Below are 15,485 nucleotides of genomic sequence, written 5' to 3'. Positions count from 1 at the left end.
TCTCTGATGAATTAGGCTGCTGGTGGGACACATATACCTCATGACCACTGTGCACTCACTCCTGTCTTCAAGATGTAGGCTACATTTAACATAAACCCAATCCCATCCTTTGTGCTGAATACCACTGTGCAAAAGCAAAATTAACTAGATTAAGATAAAGGCTTTTCTGAGTGCTCTGAGGTGAGGAGCTTGGGCCCAACAGGATATGGTTTGTCACCTCATAGAGGAAAGAAAAGGTCAGACTTTCACAAAACTCAGAGGAGAGCAGAGATGTGAGAAGCTGTTGGAAAGTCTCTAAGAGCCCAAGGCCGAGGCAGGCCACAGGAGAGGCACATAGAGCTGTTGCTCTGGGTTTTGAAGGTGGGCGGAGGAGCTGGGGTAGGCCAGGCTGAAGTGGGGCAAGGAGCCCCAAATACCTGGCTAACTTCCAGGGACTTTGAGAGTTGGCAGGAAGCCCACGGTAGTGCATGGGGTGGAGTTCACTGCTGGTGCTCCCACTGCTGACATGGACTTTTAGGGGAATTACAGAGGCAGGTGACGCAGTGTCACTGCCCTTCCAGACTCCATGTGTGAATCTCCCCTTCTATACATGGGAAAACACTGAAACTTATGATAAGAGCATATAGTTGTATATACTTATGATGTGCCAGGCATTGTTTTAAGTACTTTACATGTATTTAAATTCATTTAATCCTTCTAATAAGTGTATTATATAGTTATTGCTATCCCCCTTTTTACCAAAATAGATTTAAATATCTTGCTCCTGTCATTCAGCTGGGAAGTGGCAGAACCAGGAATCAAGCCCCGATGGTCTGGCTCCAGGGCTTGTGCCCACAGCAATTTACTACATACCTCCCCAAGGATTGGGGAAACTGAAAGGTTTTCTCAAATTTGAAAAGAGGTTTAGAATTGGAAGAAAACGGAATGATGAGAGAGAAAGGGTTGGGGGTGGGAGGAGCAGAGAGGAAGGCCAATATACTAAGGGATAAAGATGAATTCTAATACTTATGGCACTACTACAAACCTCATCACAACTCTATTATAAGCACGATATTTTAGCATCCCTATTTGGAAGAGGAAAAACTACAGGGCTCCAGAGAGGTTAAGTAATTTACCTTAAGGTACTTGGGTAGGAAGAGATGTGAACCCAGGTGGTCTGGTTTCAGAGCCTATGTTCTTACTCATCAAGTTGACAGTAATATCTGTGGGGCCCACAGAGTTCCCATATGGCTGGCTGGCTTGGCTTCTGTGTATGAGTCGCTGGTGAAATGTGCAAGCCCTCTCTGCTTGTCCGCCTGACTTCGAGATTAGCTGTTAAACTCTAGGAAGGGAGAGATTATGGCTTGTTAACTATTGTATCTCCAGGGCCAAGCACACAGCCTAGGACATGGTAAATATTTACTGAAGGAGCCCATGAATAGATGGATAGATGGGACGCCACGTACAGCCTAGAACATTTATGTCCACTCTATGGGCTTATGTTCATGCACTAGCTTTCCACACATTACTTAACTGCCCCAGGATAGCAACATCTATTTTCTTTACTATGTGCTCCAGCCATTGTTCCCTCGAGTCCCCTTAGGCTCCTTTGTTCTGGCAGCAGCCTCTGTAAGCATTGGTTTAGGCCAAGCATGCAGCTACTAGAGAAAGCAGTGCCTTTTCCCAGTGGGAACATGTTTGAACGTTTTAAGAGGTGATATTAAGTTGGGTCTTAAAGTGAAAATTTCCAAAAAGGGAGTGGATAAGGACAGTCCAAGCAGAAGAAAGAGCTTGAGCAAAGTAATGGGGATATGAAAGAACTGTGGTATCAGGAATAAGCTCACATTTCTGGGTGACCAGTGTAAAGGACATGAGAGGAGCTGAAGCTGAGGCTGCAGAGGCATGTGAGGACCATCATTATTTCCTTGGGTCATCTGCTGGGCCCAACAAACCCTTCTTCAGTAGGCGGGGGGCACAACTGGGGACAGTGCCAGGGTTGTTGTTTTACCAACAAGCCCTCTTTTTCCAGGCAGGAAGAATCCACCAAGTACTTTAACTTTTCATCTTCCGGTGAGAAGAGCAGGAAAGCAGCTGAGCACCGATACCATGTACGAGGCCAGGGAGTATCCACCCACGTCCGACCCCCCATGACGATGCTGATGTTGGAAGCTGGTGGGGAAAAATGAGATGAGCTGAGGGCTGGAGCCAGGAAACAGTAGAATTGGGGTACTCCAGGGATCACAGTAATGTTTGGTCTCAATTTTCTGCAGGTGAATAACCTGAGTCAACGAGAGCTGGCTATCAGCATTGATTTCTGGGTTCCCATCCTGCTGAATGGTGTGGCTGTGTGGGATGTAGCTGTGGTGGCCCCTTCACAGGTGCCTGCCTGCCTTTCCTTGTTCTCTGGGGTCTGATCCCACTGTGCCTCACACTCTCCTGCCAGTAAAATTTTGATCATTTTGTGGTTTTTTTTCTCTCTCACTAGAGTCTTCCCTGTGTGTCAGAGAGGGAACCTCCCCAGTATTCTGACTTCCTGACCCAGATTCCAAGGAATCTCATCCTGGTGAGAAAGACTCTGGACTCCCACTGCAGAACCAGCTGCACATTAGGGGATATAGGGAGATGGCTTGCAGAGCTATATATATGCCTGTACATCTGTTCCCCACCCCAAATCTGACAGACTTTATTTTCATTTGTGATTCTTCCCTAAGTTGAGACTTTCCTCAACTTCATTCCTTTCTATCCCTTAGGACTGCTCCATTGCTGACTGCCTGAGGTTCCGCTGTGACATCCCCTTCTTCAGCATCCAGGGGGAACTTGACTTCATCCTGAAGGGCAACCTCAGCTTTGGCTGGGTCAGCCAGGTATGGCCCAAGAGCACAGTCCCTCTCCCAGGTTCAGGTGATACTACTGTGTCTATGCCCATCCTAGGACAGGATACTTCTCAAACTCTGAGCCTTCCCCAGAGCTGGTTCCCCAGCTCTTCCCTTCTCTTTTGCAGATGTTGCAGAAGAAGGTATTGGTCGTGAGTGTGGCTGAAATCACATTCAACAGATCCGTGTATTCCCAGCTTCCAGGACAAGAAGTATTTTTGAGAGCCCAGGTAGTGACTGTGCAGTGGGCAGTGGCCAGGCTGGTCAGAGAGTTCCTGATACTAAATCTGTGATGTTGGGTGGGAGGTTTACAGTCTGGAGGAAGAATATAGGTCCCTGGGCAGTAAGGTTGCAACTAAGCCCGTGAATGCTTCTGTATCTCACCCCTTGGATCAGGGCCTGGGGAGTTAAAGGTTGGGGAACCTGTGAAGAGTCTGGGACAGCCAGACACCTGATACTCTCTGATCCCCAAATCAGATGGAGATGATGCTAGAAGAGTATGAGGTCTATGATCCTACCGCCCTCGTTGCGGGCAGCTCTGTGGGAGGACTGCTGTTACTGGCTCTCATCACAGCTATACTGTACAAGGTGAGTGTTTTCATCCCACTCTTGACACCACTGATATCCAACCAAGCCCTCCCACAGACGGGTGAACTGTGGGAAGAACTCGGACAACAAAGTCAGGCAGGCCTGTGTACCAATTTTGGCTCTGTCTTACTATTTAATTTCAGGCAGGTTGCTCAACCTCTCTGAGCCTGTTTCCTCTTTTCTGAAATGATTATAATGCCTATATCATAAAGTGGCTGAAGAGAGACAGAAATGAGGCCAGGGTATGTGCAGAGGCCTGCCTGACTATAGCATCTGTACTTTTCTGCTATAGCTTTGTGTATAACTACTGTGTTTGGCACATAGTACATACTCAGTACATGATAGCTGTTGTTCACATAAATGTTCTGGCACACAAATACAAGTCAGCTGAGTTCTCCTCTCTTCTCTCTCAGCTTTTTCCTTTCCTCAGCTTTCTTCCCTGATCTCTTATCCAGCTTTTCTGATTTATTTCCCCTCACAGCTTGGCTTCTTCAAACATCAGTACAAAGAGATTATGGATAACAAGCCTGAAGACACTGCCACATTCAGTGGGGAGGATTAAAGCTGTGGGACCCCAAATTTGCCTTTATCCTAATATCCATCTTTCTGTTCATCTCTACCCCATGGGCTGGTCTTGCCTTAGCACTCAAATGTACTTCTGTGGGAATAACTTCTGCATAGATCTGGACTGGCTTGATCAACTTACCAGGTGTTAAGCTACCTTCCCAAGTGGTTGAAAGATTTTTATACTGATGCTGGCATGAATTTTCATATGTATAAGAACTGTCACATTAAATGAGAATGTTTATAACATATTTTCTTTGTGTGAAAGAGGGCTGAGTGGTATTTTAGGAAGAGTTGGGGGAACCTACTTGTGGGCATAGAAAATATCCTCTCACTTTCTCAGGTGACTGGGGCCTGATACAATCTTTTCTTAATGGTGCTATCATATCAGAGAGAGCCAAAGGAAGCTCTCTATGTATGTGTTGTTCATAGGTTTCAGCATAGGCTTCAAGCAATTACTATTGCTTGGTAAGGCAAGTGGGCCGACTGTCCTAGGAGGTGAATGAAATGTCCAGAGCTTGTTTGAACCAATGTCTACTTTGGATGGGGTCCCTTTAGAAGCTAGGAGAGCCAGGCTTCCAGAAAAGAGCATCTGATTTCTCAAACTAGTATAGAACACCCATTAAAGGTGTTCACAGAGAATGACAGAAATATTCCAAATCCAGAATTAGGTCATGAAGCCTCACACATAGGGCTGTAGATTCTATGTTTGAAGCTTGGATTGTTCCTAATAGCCAGAATTTACAGATGCCATCAATGTGTCAGGTGAAAGGTCTGCAACCCGAGTTCCCACAGGACTCCTGATGAGCTGTCTGAATTTAAGTCATTCAATCTCTCAGAATCTCAAATTCCTCTTTAGGGACAGAAGATCTAAAATTGTATCTTGCTCCCAGAATTATTGGGAGCATTCAGTGGATGTGAAAGCCCCTTACAGCTAGAACTCTTATTATTAATAGGTTAGAGAGATGCAGGGATCTCCTGCCTGTTCCTTCCTCAAGGACGTTGTCCCCTCAACAGCTCCCCAACCCCGGCCTTGGCCAGAGCGCGTGGGGCGCCACCCGCACTGTGCGCCTCTACCCCGGAGCACCGCTCCACCGCGCCCCGCCCTGCGCGGCGCGGGTGCCCAGAGCCGGCCACACGCAGCTTCCACACCTTTATTGCGCCTGGGGGGGCGTCCGCCCGGGCCTCAATGCTGTTCATAGCCCGTGGGCAGAGGGTTAACGCGGGGATTGTGGAAAAGAGTGTGGTTGCCGTCTCCCCAGGAGTAGGGCTGCGGAGAGAAGGAGAGCGAGTTGTCTGCGCAGCCCGAGCCCCCTGCACCCCTTGCCCGCCCATCCGCCCCAGTGCCAAGGCCTCGGGCTGGTGTACCTTGGTGCGGATGCGGAGGTGGTGGTAGGGGATGAACTCGGGGCGCTTGTGGTGGCCCGCGTGGAGCCAGGAGTTGAGGGTGCAGAGGACCACGCTCGGGAGCGCCAGCACGAAGGTCAGGAGGCGCCAGGTGCGGGCTGCAGCAGGGAAAGGCCGGGTGAGATAGAGGCGGGGAGGGCCTCTGTGGGGGAGGGTTAGCCGGTAGGGGTTGTTACCAGGACCCTGGAAGGCCCCAGAGGCCGGAGGGGGTACGGGTGTTAAAGATCAGGAAGCCCAGGGTCAAGCCCCAGCCCCACTCACCTCCCGCCCCTCCGTGGTCTCCCTTGGCTGCGCTCGCCAAGCCCCGACTGAAGGACCTCAGGGGCAGAGCCATTGCGATGAGAAAAGCTAGGAACAATAGCACTGTCCTTTCCCTCTCCTTCACTGAGGCCCCTCCCCTCTTCTTGGGCCAATGACCTGTTGAGTCTGTAACATGGGTGGTTATTTTTAGGGGTTTTCTATATTTAAAATGAAGCCTGCCTGTCATGAGGTCCTTCTCTCCAGACAGCTGCTGTACTGTGCCTCTCATTTTGGTAAGAGGACATTTAAAATATAATATGCCAGTCTTTTTATAGTCTCAGGAACTCTTGTTCAATACTCTGTTACCAGTGGCTGGCACACAACAGGCCTTTAATTAAGTGTCCTCTTGAATGTCAGGTGTTTTTTTCTATAAAATGTGGAATAATTTGTACCTTTTATGATGTTTATGAAGTTTAAGTAAAGTAACATAGGAATATGCCAGCTTAGAGTCTGGCATGTAACAGTAGCTCAGTATATTTATTAGCCACAGCTTTGTGCAAAAACCAGAATTCACCCTAACTAGTTTTAAAAAGGTAAGCAATTGAAAACTTTAGGTAGCTCACAGTAGCACTGGTACAGCCAAGGAGGCCTATGATCTATCTGCACAGCCAGAAATAAAACATTCTGTGGGCCAGGTGGAGTGAGACACCACCACAGTTCACACTGCTGGACACTGGATACTGAAAACTTCATTGCTGCTGCCCTGGAAAGCCAGATTGTTCCACTCTCACCCCCTCCTGAAAATGGATTCTTTTTGACACTTGCATCCTTGAGTTGTTGTCTTCTGAATCAGAGAATCATGGGCTCCAAATGATCTAGGTCATTGCCTGTGTTCTAGCTTATTGAAAGGCTGGGAAATTGAATTCTGGCTTCTGCCTTAAGGAGGCAGGAATTGTATTTTGGAGAAAATTTCCAAATATAGGAAGAGTATTCAAAAGATGCCCGGTGGCCACAAACTTGACAAGTGTTACTGCTAAAATTCAGGTCTGAAATATCTGTCTACTTGGAGGACCAAGAAGAAGCCTATGCAGGCCTGTGTAAACTCTGTATCAAAGCAGGTGGTTAGAAAGCTGCAGACAAGACAGAGGTGAGGTCTGCCTTGTTCACCATTCTGTCCTCAGCACTAGCACAGAACCTGGAGTGAAGCAGGTCTTCTAAAAATATATATTTAATGATTGCTTGAACCATATTAATTGACTAGCCCTATGATTAGCCTTTTCAGAACTATAATCCAACAGGATGTCTTCAGCTTTGACCAAGGGGTGATGTACCTAATCTATATGAATTTAATATATAAAAGGAAAATTAACTTTATGTACCTCATCTGAATATATAAAAGAAAAATGGAAAAGGTACTTTTCAAGAAGAGGCTCCATAACTCTTCCTTCTCTTGGTTCTAAACTGAATACTAGCTTCTACTGAAATTTCTGAAGCTTTTTTTTCTACTGAATTTTCTGAAATTTTTCTGAAGCTGATGAACAAATGTTATGTAATGTTGCCAATTTATTCCTGAGCCCTCACTGAGTTATAAGGGAATTTTTCCTACAGTTGTTTTTTCCCAGTTGGACTTTGAAATTGCTGCTAAGACAAGGGGGCCTTATTCCAGTTAAAGTTACTTGGCATTTCTCTCCACACAAGCCCCTCCCTACTCACTTGGAAATGACTCTTGGAAAAAACAAAGAGGCTGTTTCTACTTGAAAAGATTCCAGCTCTCCTCTCTCCACTCAGATTTTGCTGGTCATTGCCAAACAATTGCCTGGGGATTTCCATCCCTTTGTCTCAGTTTGGAAGCTCCCATGAAGAGAAGAGCTCTTCTTTCTGGTAGTTGAGTGCCCTGAGGCTGCCACCACCCTCTGTTGCTGTTGCTCTTGTGTGGTGCACTTCTATCCAGACTTCTATCTAGGTAGCTGGCACTTTTCTAGGCTGATCACCGTTTTGTCTTTGCTGCCTATGTGCACAGGAAGTGGAGAGCCAGTTCCTGCTGTCTTCATATACACACTACTGCACAAGTTCTCTCTCACACAATCAATTAAGTGCACTGCCACCAAACCTTCCAGTTTGTAGAGGGTTAGGTTTTTCTGTTCCTTAGGCAAAGGGAAGAACAAACTTATCAGCTGTTAAGTAAACCCCAGGGGGCAGCATCCCAGCCACTTTTCAGACATTCCTCAGCTGTTGGTGGTGAAGGCTGTGCTGGACAACTCTGTGTCAATTTCTCTTATTCCTCTTTCCTGGTATGTTACACACCATGACCATATTTTCCAAAGCAAAGATCAATCCAACATGTGATCCATTACTATAAATGTGTTTATGGGGGTGCGTAGGACAGAAGTTTGAAATTGGGGTTGCCCCCAAAAGATGATACAATGATGATGCAGAACATGAGTTTGCTAAGGTGAACGGTAAAGGAAGTTGGAGTAAAATAGGCTAATGACCATAGGATGGTAGCATCTGAAAAGGGGCTTTTTGACCCCTCTGCCCTTGGAAAGGGCTAGAAGCTTATCATAGTGGACATCTATTGTTTTGTGGTCTGCCCAACATACCCATACCTTCTTCTTCTGATAACAATCTGCGTTTTCTTTGTGAAACACCCACCCCCAACCATTTTTCAGTTAACAGTTCAGGTGGTGTTGACTCCAGCTCCAAGGGGGTCCACATGATCCCGACATAGCCCATCAGATTATTCTGTTCTCTCAGCTATAGTGATTAATTTGGCTTGGATAAATGTCTATGAGTCTCAGTTTTGGGACTTTTTTCTTGAACTATTAAGACACAATAGTTCAACTGGACTTGGAGTTGCAGGAGCCTCAGGCTGGAGCCTTAGACTGAAGCCAATATTGGAGCCATTCTTTGGAGCAAACTTGAAAGATGGGGAGTGAGCTAGCCTCATTAATATTTTTTGAACCCATGGATCAAGATGTGCCAGAATTGAGAAAGATCTGTACCCTTAAGACACTTTTCAGTTGTGTGAAATAACAAAAAGATGGTGTTGTAAGTCTTCACTAATTGCTAAATGTTTTCTGTGAAACTACAGTGTATCTTCAAACTTCTAGCAGTGAATTTCTGATTTCTGTTCCCCTATACTATGATACATGTTTCACTGAAAACTTTTTCCTTCTTTTGTAGAAGATAGATATAAATGTTCTTAATAAACATTCTGAAGTATGTGTGGCTTTAATGAATTCAACTTAATGAGTGCCTGATGGGGTCTAATATTGGTTAAAATGTAGTCACATAAATTATACATTGAGATGTAGTCTGGCTAGGTTTAATGATTGAGACTTTGTACTTATATTTTCTTACATTTCGTAACAGTGTAATGTTATACATCAAACTAAATCTAGACCTCTGACCTGATTTCTCTGAAATCTATCTAATGCTGGGGACATGAGGGTTTTAGCTTAGCCAGGCACACTCGTGTTCAGTTAGCCTTATGACTGATATAACTCAAGCCCAGACTGCAGTTATATCATGGGCCAGAAGTTGCTGCTCCCACATGAGACCTTCATGTCACATCCTATATGCTGTGCTCTCTAGGCCAGTTGGTATGTAAAGAGGCCCTAAAATGGTGACTTATTAATATCAGGTATTTTATGACCATAAATGCTGATTATTGAAGATACACTTGAAGACCTTTCTTTACTGTAATTGATGCTGCTGAAAATTTGATGAGACCATCATCAAATGCAAAGTATTTGCAATTTGTGGTAACCTCATTATTACAAATGTGCGGATGCAATGCCCTGAACCCAAGCAAACACCATTGTTTCCAGGCACTCTTCTCTGGTATCACTATAGAAATAACCATGAAACCATTGAATGGCAGGCAAAGGGACCAGGAGGCCATAGACTGGGTGCAGTCACTTTGGTTAACTTTCCAAGTGTATCTCCATATTGTGTCTTGGGAGGACAACAAGGATAAAAGAAACCCCAGTCTTAGATAAAAAACTTGAGCAACTGGAATTGGTTCCCTGTTTCAATTAATATTTACTGAGTGCCTGCTGTGGGTCAGGCACTGTGCCAGTTTCTGCTTTCATGAGCTCAACCTGCTGGAAGAGAGAGACATGTGACCAAACATTCATGAAGGTTCACAATTCCACTGCAGCAGTTTTCACACCAAGTGTGATAATGAGTTTGGGAAAGTTTTCAATGGCATTGGGGCTCCAATGGTAAGTAGGACAAGTTTAGGTGACAGAAAAGTAGGGCATTCTGGGCAATTGAGGGAAATAAAACAAGTGCAAGGCACAAAAGTATGAGAGGCCATGGTCAGTAAGCTAAGATGTAGGGCAAAGCCAAACTGAGAAGCCATGTAGGCTGTGCTGTGCTCAATGCTGTAGGCCAGGCTGGCAGTGGGGAGAAAGGGCTGAATGTACCTGGTGAAGTGTATGGGTGATGAACTGAGTGCAGACATTGGAAGATGGACACACTGATTAGTAGGAGTCTTTTGCAATAATCCAGGCAAATAACGGCAAGGATTTGCACTTAAGGCAGTATCACTGGCAACAGAAAGGAGAAGACAGAGTTGAGAAAACCTTCTGAAGTAGAATAGTATGTGGTGCCTGATGGGACTTGAGTTGGAGGTGCAGTGCTGTGGGAGGAAAAGGGATCAAGGACTGGGGCAGCAAGCTTGGAAACTGGATGGGTGGTGCTGCTGAAGACTTCTGTGCAGTTTGAATTTTCATAGTGTAACTCAAGTTTTTTTTCCCCACTCTAATAACATACTGCTGTGAAAAACACCAAATAATTTTTAAAAAGAATAAGAGAAATAATTTATTAATCACTGATACTAAGATATCACTTAATATTATCCTTATATCAAGAATATCCATAGTTCAGTAACATACCTCTGCCTACTACTTCCTTAAATCCTGTAAGCTGTGAGGTTTGATAGAAATGAGAGAGGAGTGGGATTCAGCAAAAAACAAAATAAAACAAAAGCAAAACCCTCTGCCTTCTTCATAAGATAGTACAGGTAGAGGGGAAGAAATGTGTCACTGATCCCCAGGTCTTCCCGCAAGGCTACTACAGGGCACAGTTGGGCTGCATCACATTGTTTCGTTGGTGTCTGGCAAGGTTAGACCTCTGGCTAAAAGCTTTCCCACACTGGAGATACTGGTAGGGCTTCTCTCCAGTGAATGTCTGATGATGGCAAAGGAATCTGGTGCTCTTTCCAAAGCCATGCCCATGCTGGCCACATTTGTAGAGCTGGTCTGCATTATGAGTCCTCTTGTGCTGACTCAGAGCAGCCTGCTGCCTAAACCATTTTCCACAAGGCCCACACTAATATGGTTTCTGGGCCTCATCACTCCCTACCTCCTGAGTTGCCAGGTGGGTGGTCTGCTGGTGCCTGGACAACTGCCAGGCCTCCCAGAAACACTCCTAGCACTCATGGTGAGCTAATGGCCATTCCCTTGAGTGTACCCACTGGTGGTTGATCAAGTGGACACACTGACTGAAGCCCTGACCACACTCTGCACACAGATGTGGCTTTTCCACTTACTGGATCTTTTTATGCTGGATCAGGGAGGAGCTCTGGGTGAAGCGCTTCTCACACTCAGAGCAGATATAAAGCTGCTCACCTGTATGTGTGCGCTGGTGCTGGAGAAACTTACCACTGGCTGGGAAATTCTTCTCACACTCAGAACAGGTACCCTTGTAGTCATGGCTGCTTCTTGTTCACCATGAAGGGTGAACTTGGAATCTGGCCTCTGCAGGAGTCCTTGAGGCAAAGGGAGTCCTGGGGAGAGGGGGTGCAGAGGAGAAATGAGGGAGTGTTGATGAATAATAGTACAGGGAGAAAAATGGGTGCATAAGAGGTGAGAGGATGGGGTGAGGAATCTGGAGAAAGATGAGTGTGATCAGAAGCTGAGGACTTAGGAGGTGGGAAGCAGAATCAATCAGAGTAGTGGATGGGCAGAATAAGGGAAAGCATGTTGGAGTGGTGATATGAACAGGAGGAGATGGAAAAGGAAGAAGGATCTGGGGCTTCTACTGGGCTGAAGTGAATGGAGGGCTAGCTTGGCCAGAGCTGTGAAATGGAACTCAGAGCCTGTGCCAAGCCATATGGTGGTTGAGCTTGATTCAGAGGCTGAAACTCTCCCCACACTCCCCACACATAAAAGGCTTCTCCTCTGTTGCCTGCAGGTAAACATGCTGGATGAGGGCAGTCTTCTGACCAAAGCTGTCACCACAATTGGAGCAGCAGAAGGGATGCTCACTCACCTGTGTGAATTCTCGGGTGTTGTATCCGCTTCCACTAATCCCCCAAAGCCTCGTTGTGCTGGGATAGATGTAGGAGTTCAGCCCATTATGTACTCCTTGGTGAGCCCTCAGCAGAGACCTGACTGTAAAGCCCTTGCCACACTCCCCACAGATATATGGCTTCTCCTCAGAGTGGATTTGCTGGTGCTTAATGAGGCTGGAGCTTGCACAGAAGGTTGTGCCACACTGGGGACAATGATAGGGTGTCTAGCCTGAGGGGGATTTCAACCCCAGCCAAATTCACTCTGGATTTGCTGAGACCGAAATGAATAACAATAATGGAATGTTGGGGGTAAAAGGGTTTATACCAAGCTTTATTCTTGTGATGGCAGGTTGAGTACTAGAATCACATCTGCTTCTGGTGATTCGCTACCCCTCTGTTCTCAGCTCTGCCTCCGGGCCTCTCTGCCTCTGCACAACCCCAGGAGAAAGCACTGGGTGGAGCTCCCTGTGCTTTAGCAATAAAGACAGCTGTGGCTCACCGCCAACAGGCATGCAAGCATGCACCTGTGAGCATTGCATGTGCACAATGGGCAAATAGATCCACTTTTCCTATGTAAGGACTGTGGCAAGTATGGACCTTTCTGAGTTATTTGAGGGATGCCCTCTGAGCAAACCTTTCCCACAGGTCCCCACACTTACAGAGCTTATCTCCCTGGTGAACCTCATGGTGCTGAAGTAGATTGGAACTCTGGCTGAAACATTTTCTGTAGTCAGGACAGGAGTAGGGCTTCTCACCAGCATGACTTCAAAGATGAATGGCAGAGGGTAACTATGCCAGAAGCTCTTGCCACAGTCAGTGCAGCTGTAGGATCCCTCACCAAGCACAGATGTCCTGTGGTCAATGAGCTCACAGCCTAGGAATTGTACCCACCTCCCAGTCCTCAGATTTTACTAATTTAAGATTATGGAAAATGTGTTCTGAAGGTATTTCTTGAGACTCTTTGAGTCCAGAAGTAGATGACATTATTCTTGGGACTACCCCTTGATGTTCTCTTAATACTGGCCCTTCCTCTGAACCCCAATACTCAATTGTTGGCCCTCAGCTCACTCTCTAGGCTCTCTCTGCTTATGCTTCACCTCACAGCTCTACTGATACCTGACTCTGACCTCTCACATGAGCTCCAAACCTGTAACTCATGCAGATTTCCCCCTTAATGCCTGCCATAACTTCAAAAATAAATCCCTATGCCAAATAATCACTGACTCCCAATTTCACTCTTCTTTGTCAGTGACAGTAGTTTTCATTCTCTTGGATATTTAAGCTTGAAATGGTAGAACTTCTTTTGGCCCATGTCTCTCTTCTGTTCCCCAGGAATGGGCTACCATTTAAAAGTGATGTCCTCTCATCAGTTACCAGGGAAATGCAATTTAAAACCATGATGAGTACCACTACATTTCCACTTGAATGGCTAAAATTAAACAGACTGACATCAAGTATTGCCAAGGATGCATTGGTGGTGAAATGCAAAATGGTCCAGCCACTTTGGAAAACAGTTTGACAATTTGTCAACAGTAAATTACATGTACACTCACCAAAGGACCCAACAATTCTGTATTTAGGTATTTACCCAAGAAAAATGAAAACATGTCCATGCAAAGAGTTTTTTACAAATCTGCATAGCAACTTTATTCATAATAGGCAGAAGCTGGAAACAATCCAGTGTCCGTCAATGGGTAAAGGGATAAAAAAATATTGTGGGATACCTATATAATGGCATGCTACTCAGCAAGAATAAGGAACAACTATTGTTACATGCAACAAACTGAAGAATCTCAAAATTATGTTAGACCAGAGAAGCCAGACATAAAAGAGTACATATTGTATGACTGAATTTGTATGAAATTCTACAACAGGCAGAACTAATTGACAGGGACAGAAAGCAGATCAGTGGTTGTCTGGGGCTGGGTGAGGTAGGGAGCAGCCAACTGCAAAGGGGCATGAAAGAATTTTGAGTGGTGATGGAAATTCTATATCTTGGTTTTGATAGCGATTATACTAGTGTATACATTTATCAAAAATCTTAAGACTGTACACTTAAAATGGGTAAACTTTATTATCTAACTTCAATAAAACTGCACAAATATGCTAAGCTTTTTCTGAGATGTAGAAGGTGCACAAGAGTATCAATGATGATTAGGCAGTTATTTTTAAAAGATTTTATTAAATTGTAAATGAATAAAAAGAACAGTTTAAACAGCTAGCACTTAGAGAGTACTTACTATGTGCCGGGAACTGTTGGTAATATTGCTAAGAGTTTCCACATATTGATTAAACCTCATAACAACTCTCTAGAATAAGGATTATTACCCCACTTTACAGATGAAGAAACTGAGGCACTAAAAGGTCTTTGCCAAAGTTCATCCCTATGGCAGCCATAGGTCATCAGAAATGGCAGAACCAGCGCACCCAAACAGTCTGGCTTGAGAGAGCTTCCTTCTAATTTCTATGCTACAATACTTCTCATTAGTACAATTTTGAAAAAGAAACCCCTTTTCCTCAATAATTCTACCCCCTCTAAAATTTTTTTTCATGTTTGTATGTTTTTTTTTTTTGTTTTTTTTTTTTTAAACAAATTTTGTTTAACCCAGTATACTAAAGATAGTATTTCAATATGTAATCAACATAAAAGTTACTAATGAGATAGCTGTATTACATTCTGTGTTTTGTAAAAAGTATATATTTATACTGGTGAGGATTTTACACTCATAACGCATGTCTATTTGTAGTAGCCACATTTCAACAGCTCAGTATGACTCGTGGCTACTCTACTGGACGGCATAGATCTTTTCATTTTACTGCAGAGGAGACAGAAGGAAACTAGGTGACTTAGACAATATCATTGAATTAGTTGGTAGTCAGTTCCCAGTATGCAACGTTTTTTTCTACATCATGATTTCTTTTTTTTATTCAACGTCTCTTCAAAATGCAATATAGCAAAATATGCCAGTGAGATTTTTCCACCCCCAAGGTATATTTCTTATGTGGGCACATGATTTTTTTTTCCTAAGAAAACCTATTGTAACAAAATCAAAATTACAAAATGACTATAACTTACAATGTTTACATGCCACTTTACCTATAGATCTTCAATAATGCCTGGAGGCTGGACTTGCTTTACATGGCAAACATGCTGATTTAAAAACTCACAGTTTATGACTTGAACATTAACTGTTTTGATTGTTATGTTTCCTTTTTAAACCTTGTTCATACCCATTAGGCATTTCTATATTGTAATAGTGTGAGTGCAGTTTGGGCTCTTTTTTTCCCCTGTTGCCTAATATTGTGTAAGGCAGAATTAGAAATGATAAAAACAGGTCATTTTATGTAATCTGAGGAATTCTATATTGGAAGCTATTACATTCAAAAGGCTTATTAAAAGTATAATAATGTGCTAAATTTATGTAAGAAGGAACAGGAAAAGTTAAATGCACAGTATTAGGATACCGTGATAGTATTTCTACCATGTAGATACTATAGATGCAAATAACCTCAAGGGTATAGAGAGTTGTGAA

General features: G+C 44.3%; 2 protein-coding genes across 10 annotated transcripts in view; one reads left to right on the top strand and one right to left on the bottom strand.

The window, feature by feature from the left end:
* The window catches only part of ITGAD (integrin subunit alpha D), a 39,476-nt gene extending 24,214 nt beyond the window's left edge, over nt 1-15,262 (top strand). For 3 of the 7 annotated variants that reach the window (XM_073215268.1, XM_073215271.1, XM_073215272.1), the window contains 7 exons: nt 2,009-2,087; nt 2,250-2,357; nt 2,465-2,542; nt 2,730-2,843; nt 2,981-3,082; nt 3,330-3,440; nt 11,853-15,262. In XM_073215268.1, the coding sequence (XP_073071369.1) occupies nt 2,009-2,087; nt 2,250-2,357; nt 2,465-2,542; nt 2,730-2,843; nt 2,981-3,082; nt 3,330-3,440; nt 11,853-12,185 (925 nt within the window). In that variant the 3' untranslated portion in view covers nt 12,186-15,262. Of the gene's footprint in view, nt 1-2,008; nt 2,088-2,249; nt 2,358-2,464; nt 2,543-2,729; nt 2,844-2,980; nt 3,083-3,329; nt 3,441-3,921; nt 5,274-11,852 lie in introns of those variants that run through there. The other 4 variants (XM_073215267.1, XM_073215270.1, XM_073215269.1 and 1 more) reach the window with 2 other exon arrangements.
* On the bottom strand, nt 812-5,831 carry COX6A2 (cytochrome c oxidase subunit 6A2). 3 transcript variants are annotated; one of them, XM_073215273.1, is made up of 4 exons: nt 5,673-5,831; nt 5,373-5,509; nt 5,157-5,274; nt 812-1,321 (listed from the first exon to the last, which is right to left on the bottom strand). In XM_073215273.1, the coding sequence occupies exons 1-3, from the start codon at nt 5,743-5,745 to the stop codon at nt 5,191-5,193; spliced, it is 294 nt and encodes a 97-aa protein (XP_073071374.1). In that variant the 5' UTR covers nt 5,746-5,831; the 3' UTR covers nt 812-1,321; nt 5,157-5,190. The 3 variants fall into 3 exon arrangements, with proteins under 3 accessions (XP_073071374.1, XP_017526395.1, XP_036875391.1); XM_017670906.3 differs by lacking the exon at nt 812-1,321 and adding an exon at nt 1,386-2,148; XM_037019496.2 differs by lacking the exon at nt 812-1,321 and having other exon boundaries at nt 5,145-5,274.
* Nucleotides 15,263-15,485: the final 223 nt, after the last annotated feature.

The sequence above is a fragment of the Manis javanica genome, chromosome 10 (genome assembly GCF_040802235.1).
Source record: "Manis javanica isolate MJ-LG chromosome 10, MJ_LKY, whole genome shotgun sequence".
NCBI lineage: Eukaryota > Metazoa > Chordata > Mammalia > Pholidota > Manidae > Manis > Manis javanica.
The sequence above is the reverse complement of the archived record's forward strand: the minus strand, read 5'-3'. Positions and strand labels throughout refer to the sequence as shown.

What these genes read in the sequence shown, in the direction of transcription:
- COX6A2 (XM_073215273.1), bottom strand. Translation starts at nt 5,745, where the DNA reads ATGGCTCTGCCCCTGAGGTCCTTCAGTCGGGGCTTGGCGAGCGCAGCC. An exon ending in AGACCACGGAGGGGCGGGAG is followed by an intron (nt 5,510 to 5,672) that starts GTGAGTGGGGCT and finishes TCCCTGCTGCAG; the next exon opens with CCCGCACCTGGCGCCTCCTG. An exon ending in ACCTCCGCATCCGCACCAAG is followed by an intron (nt 5,275 to 5,372) that starts GTACACCAGCCC and finishes TTCTCTCCGCAG; the next exon opens with CCCTACTCCTGGGGAGACGG.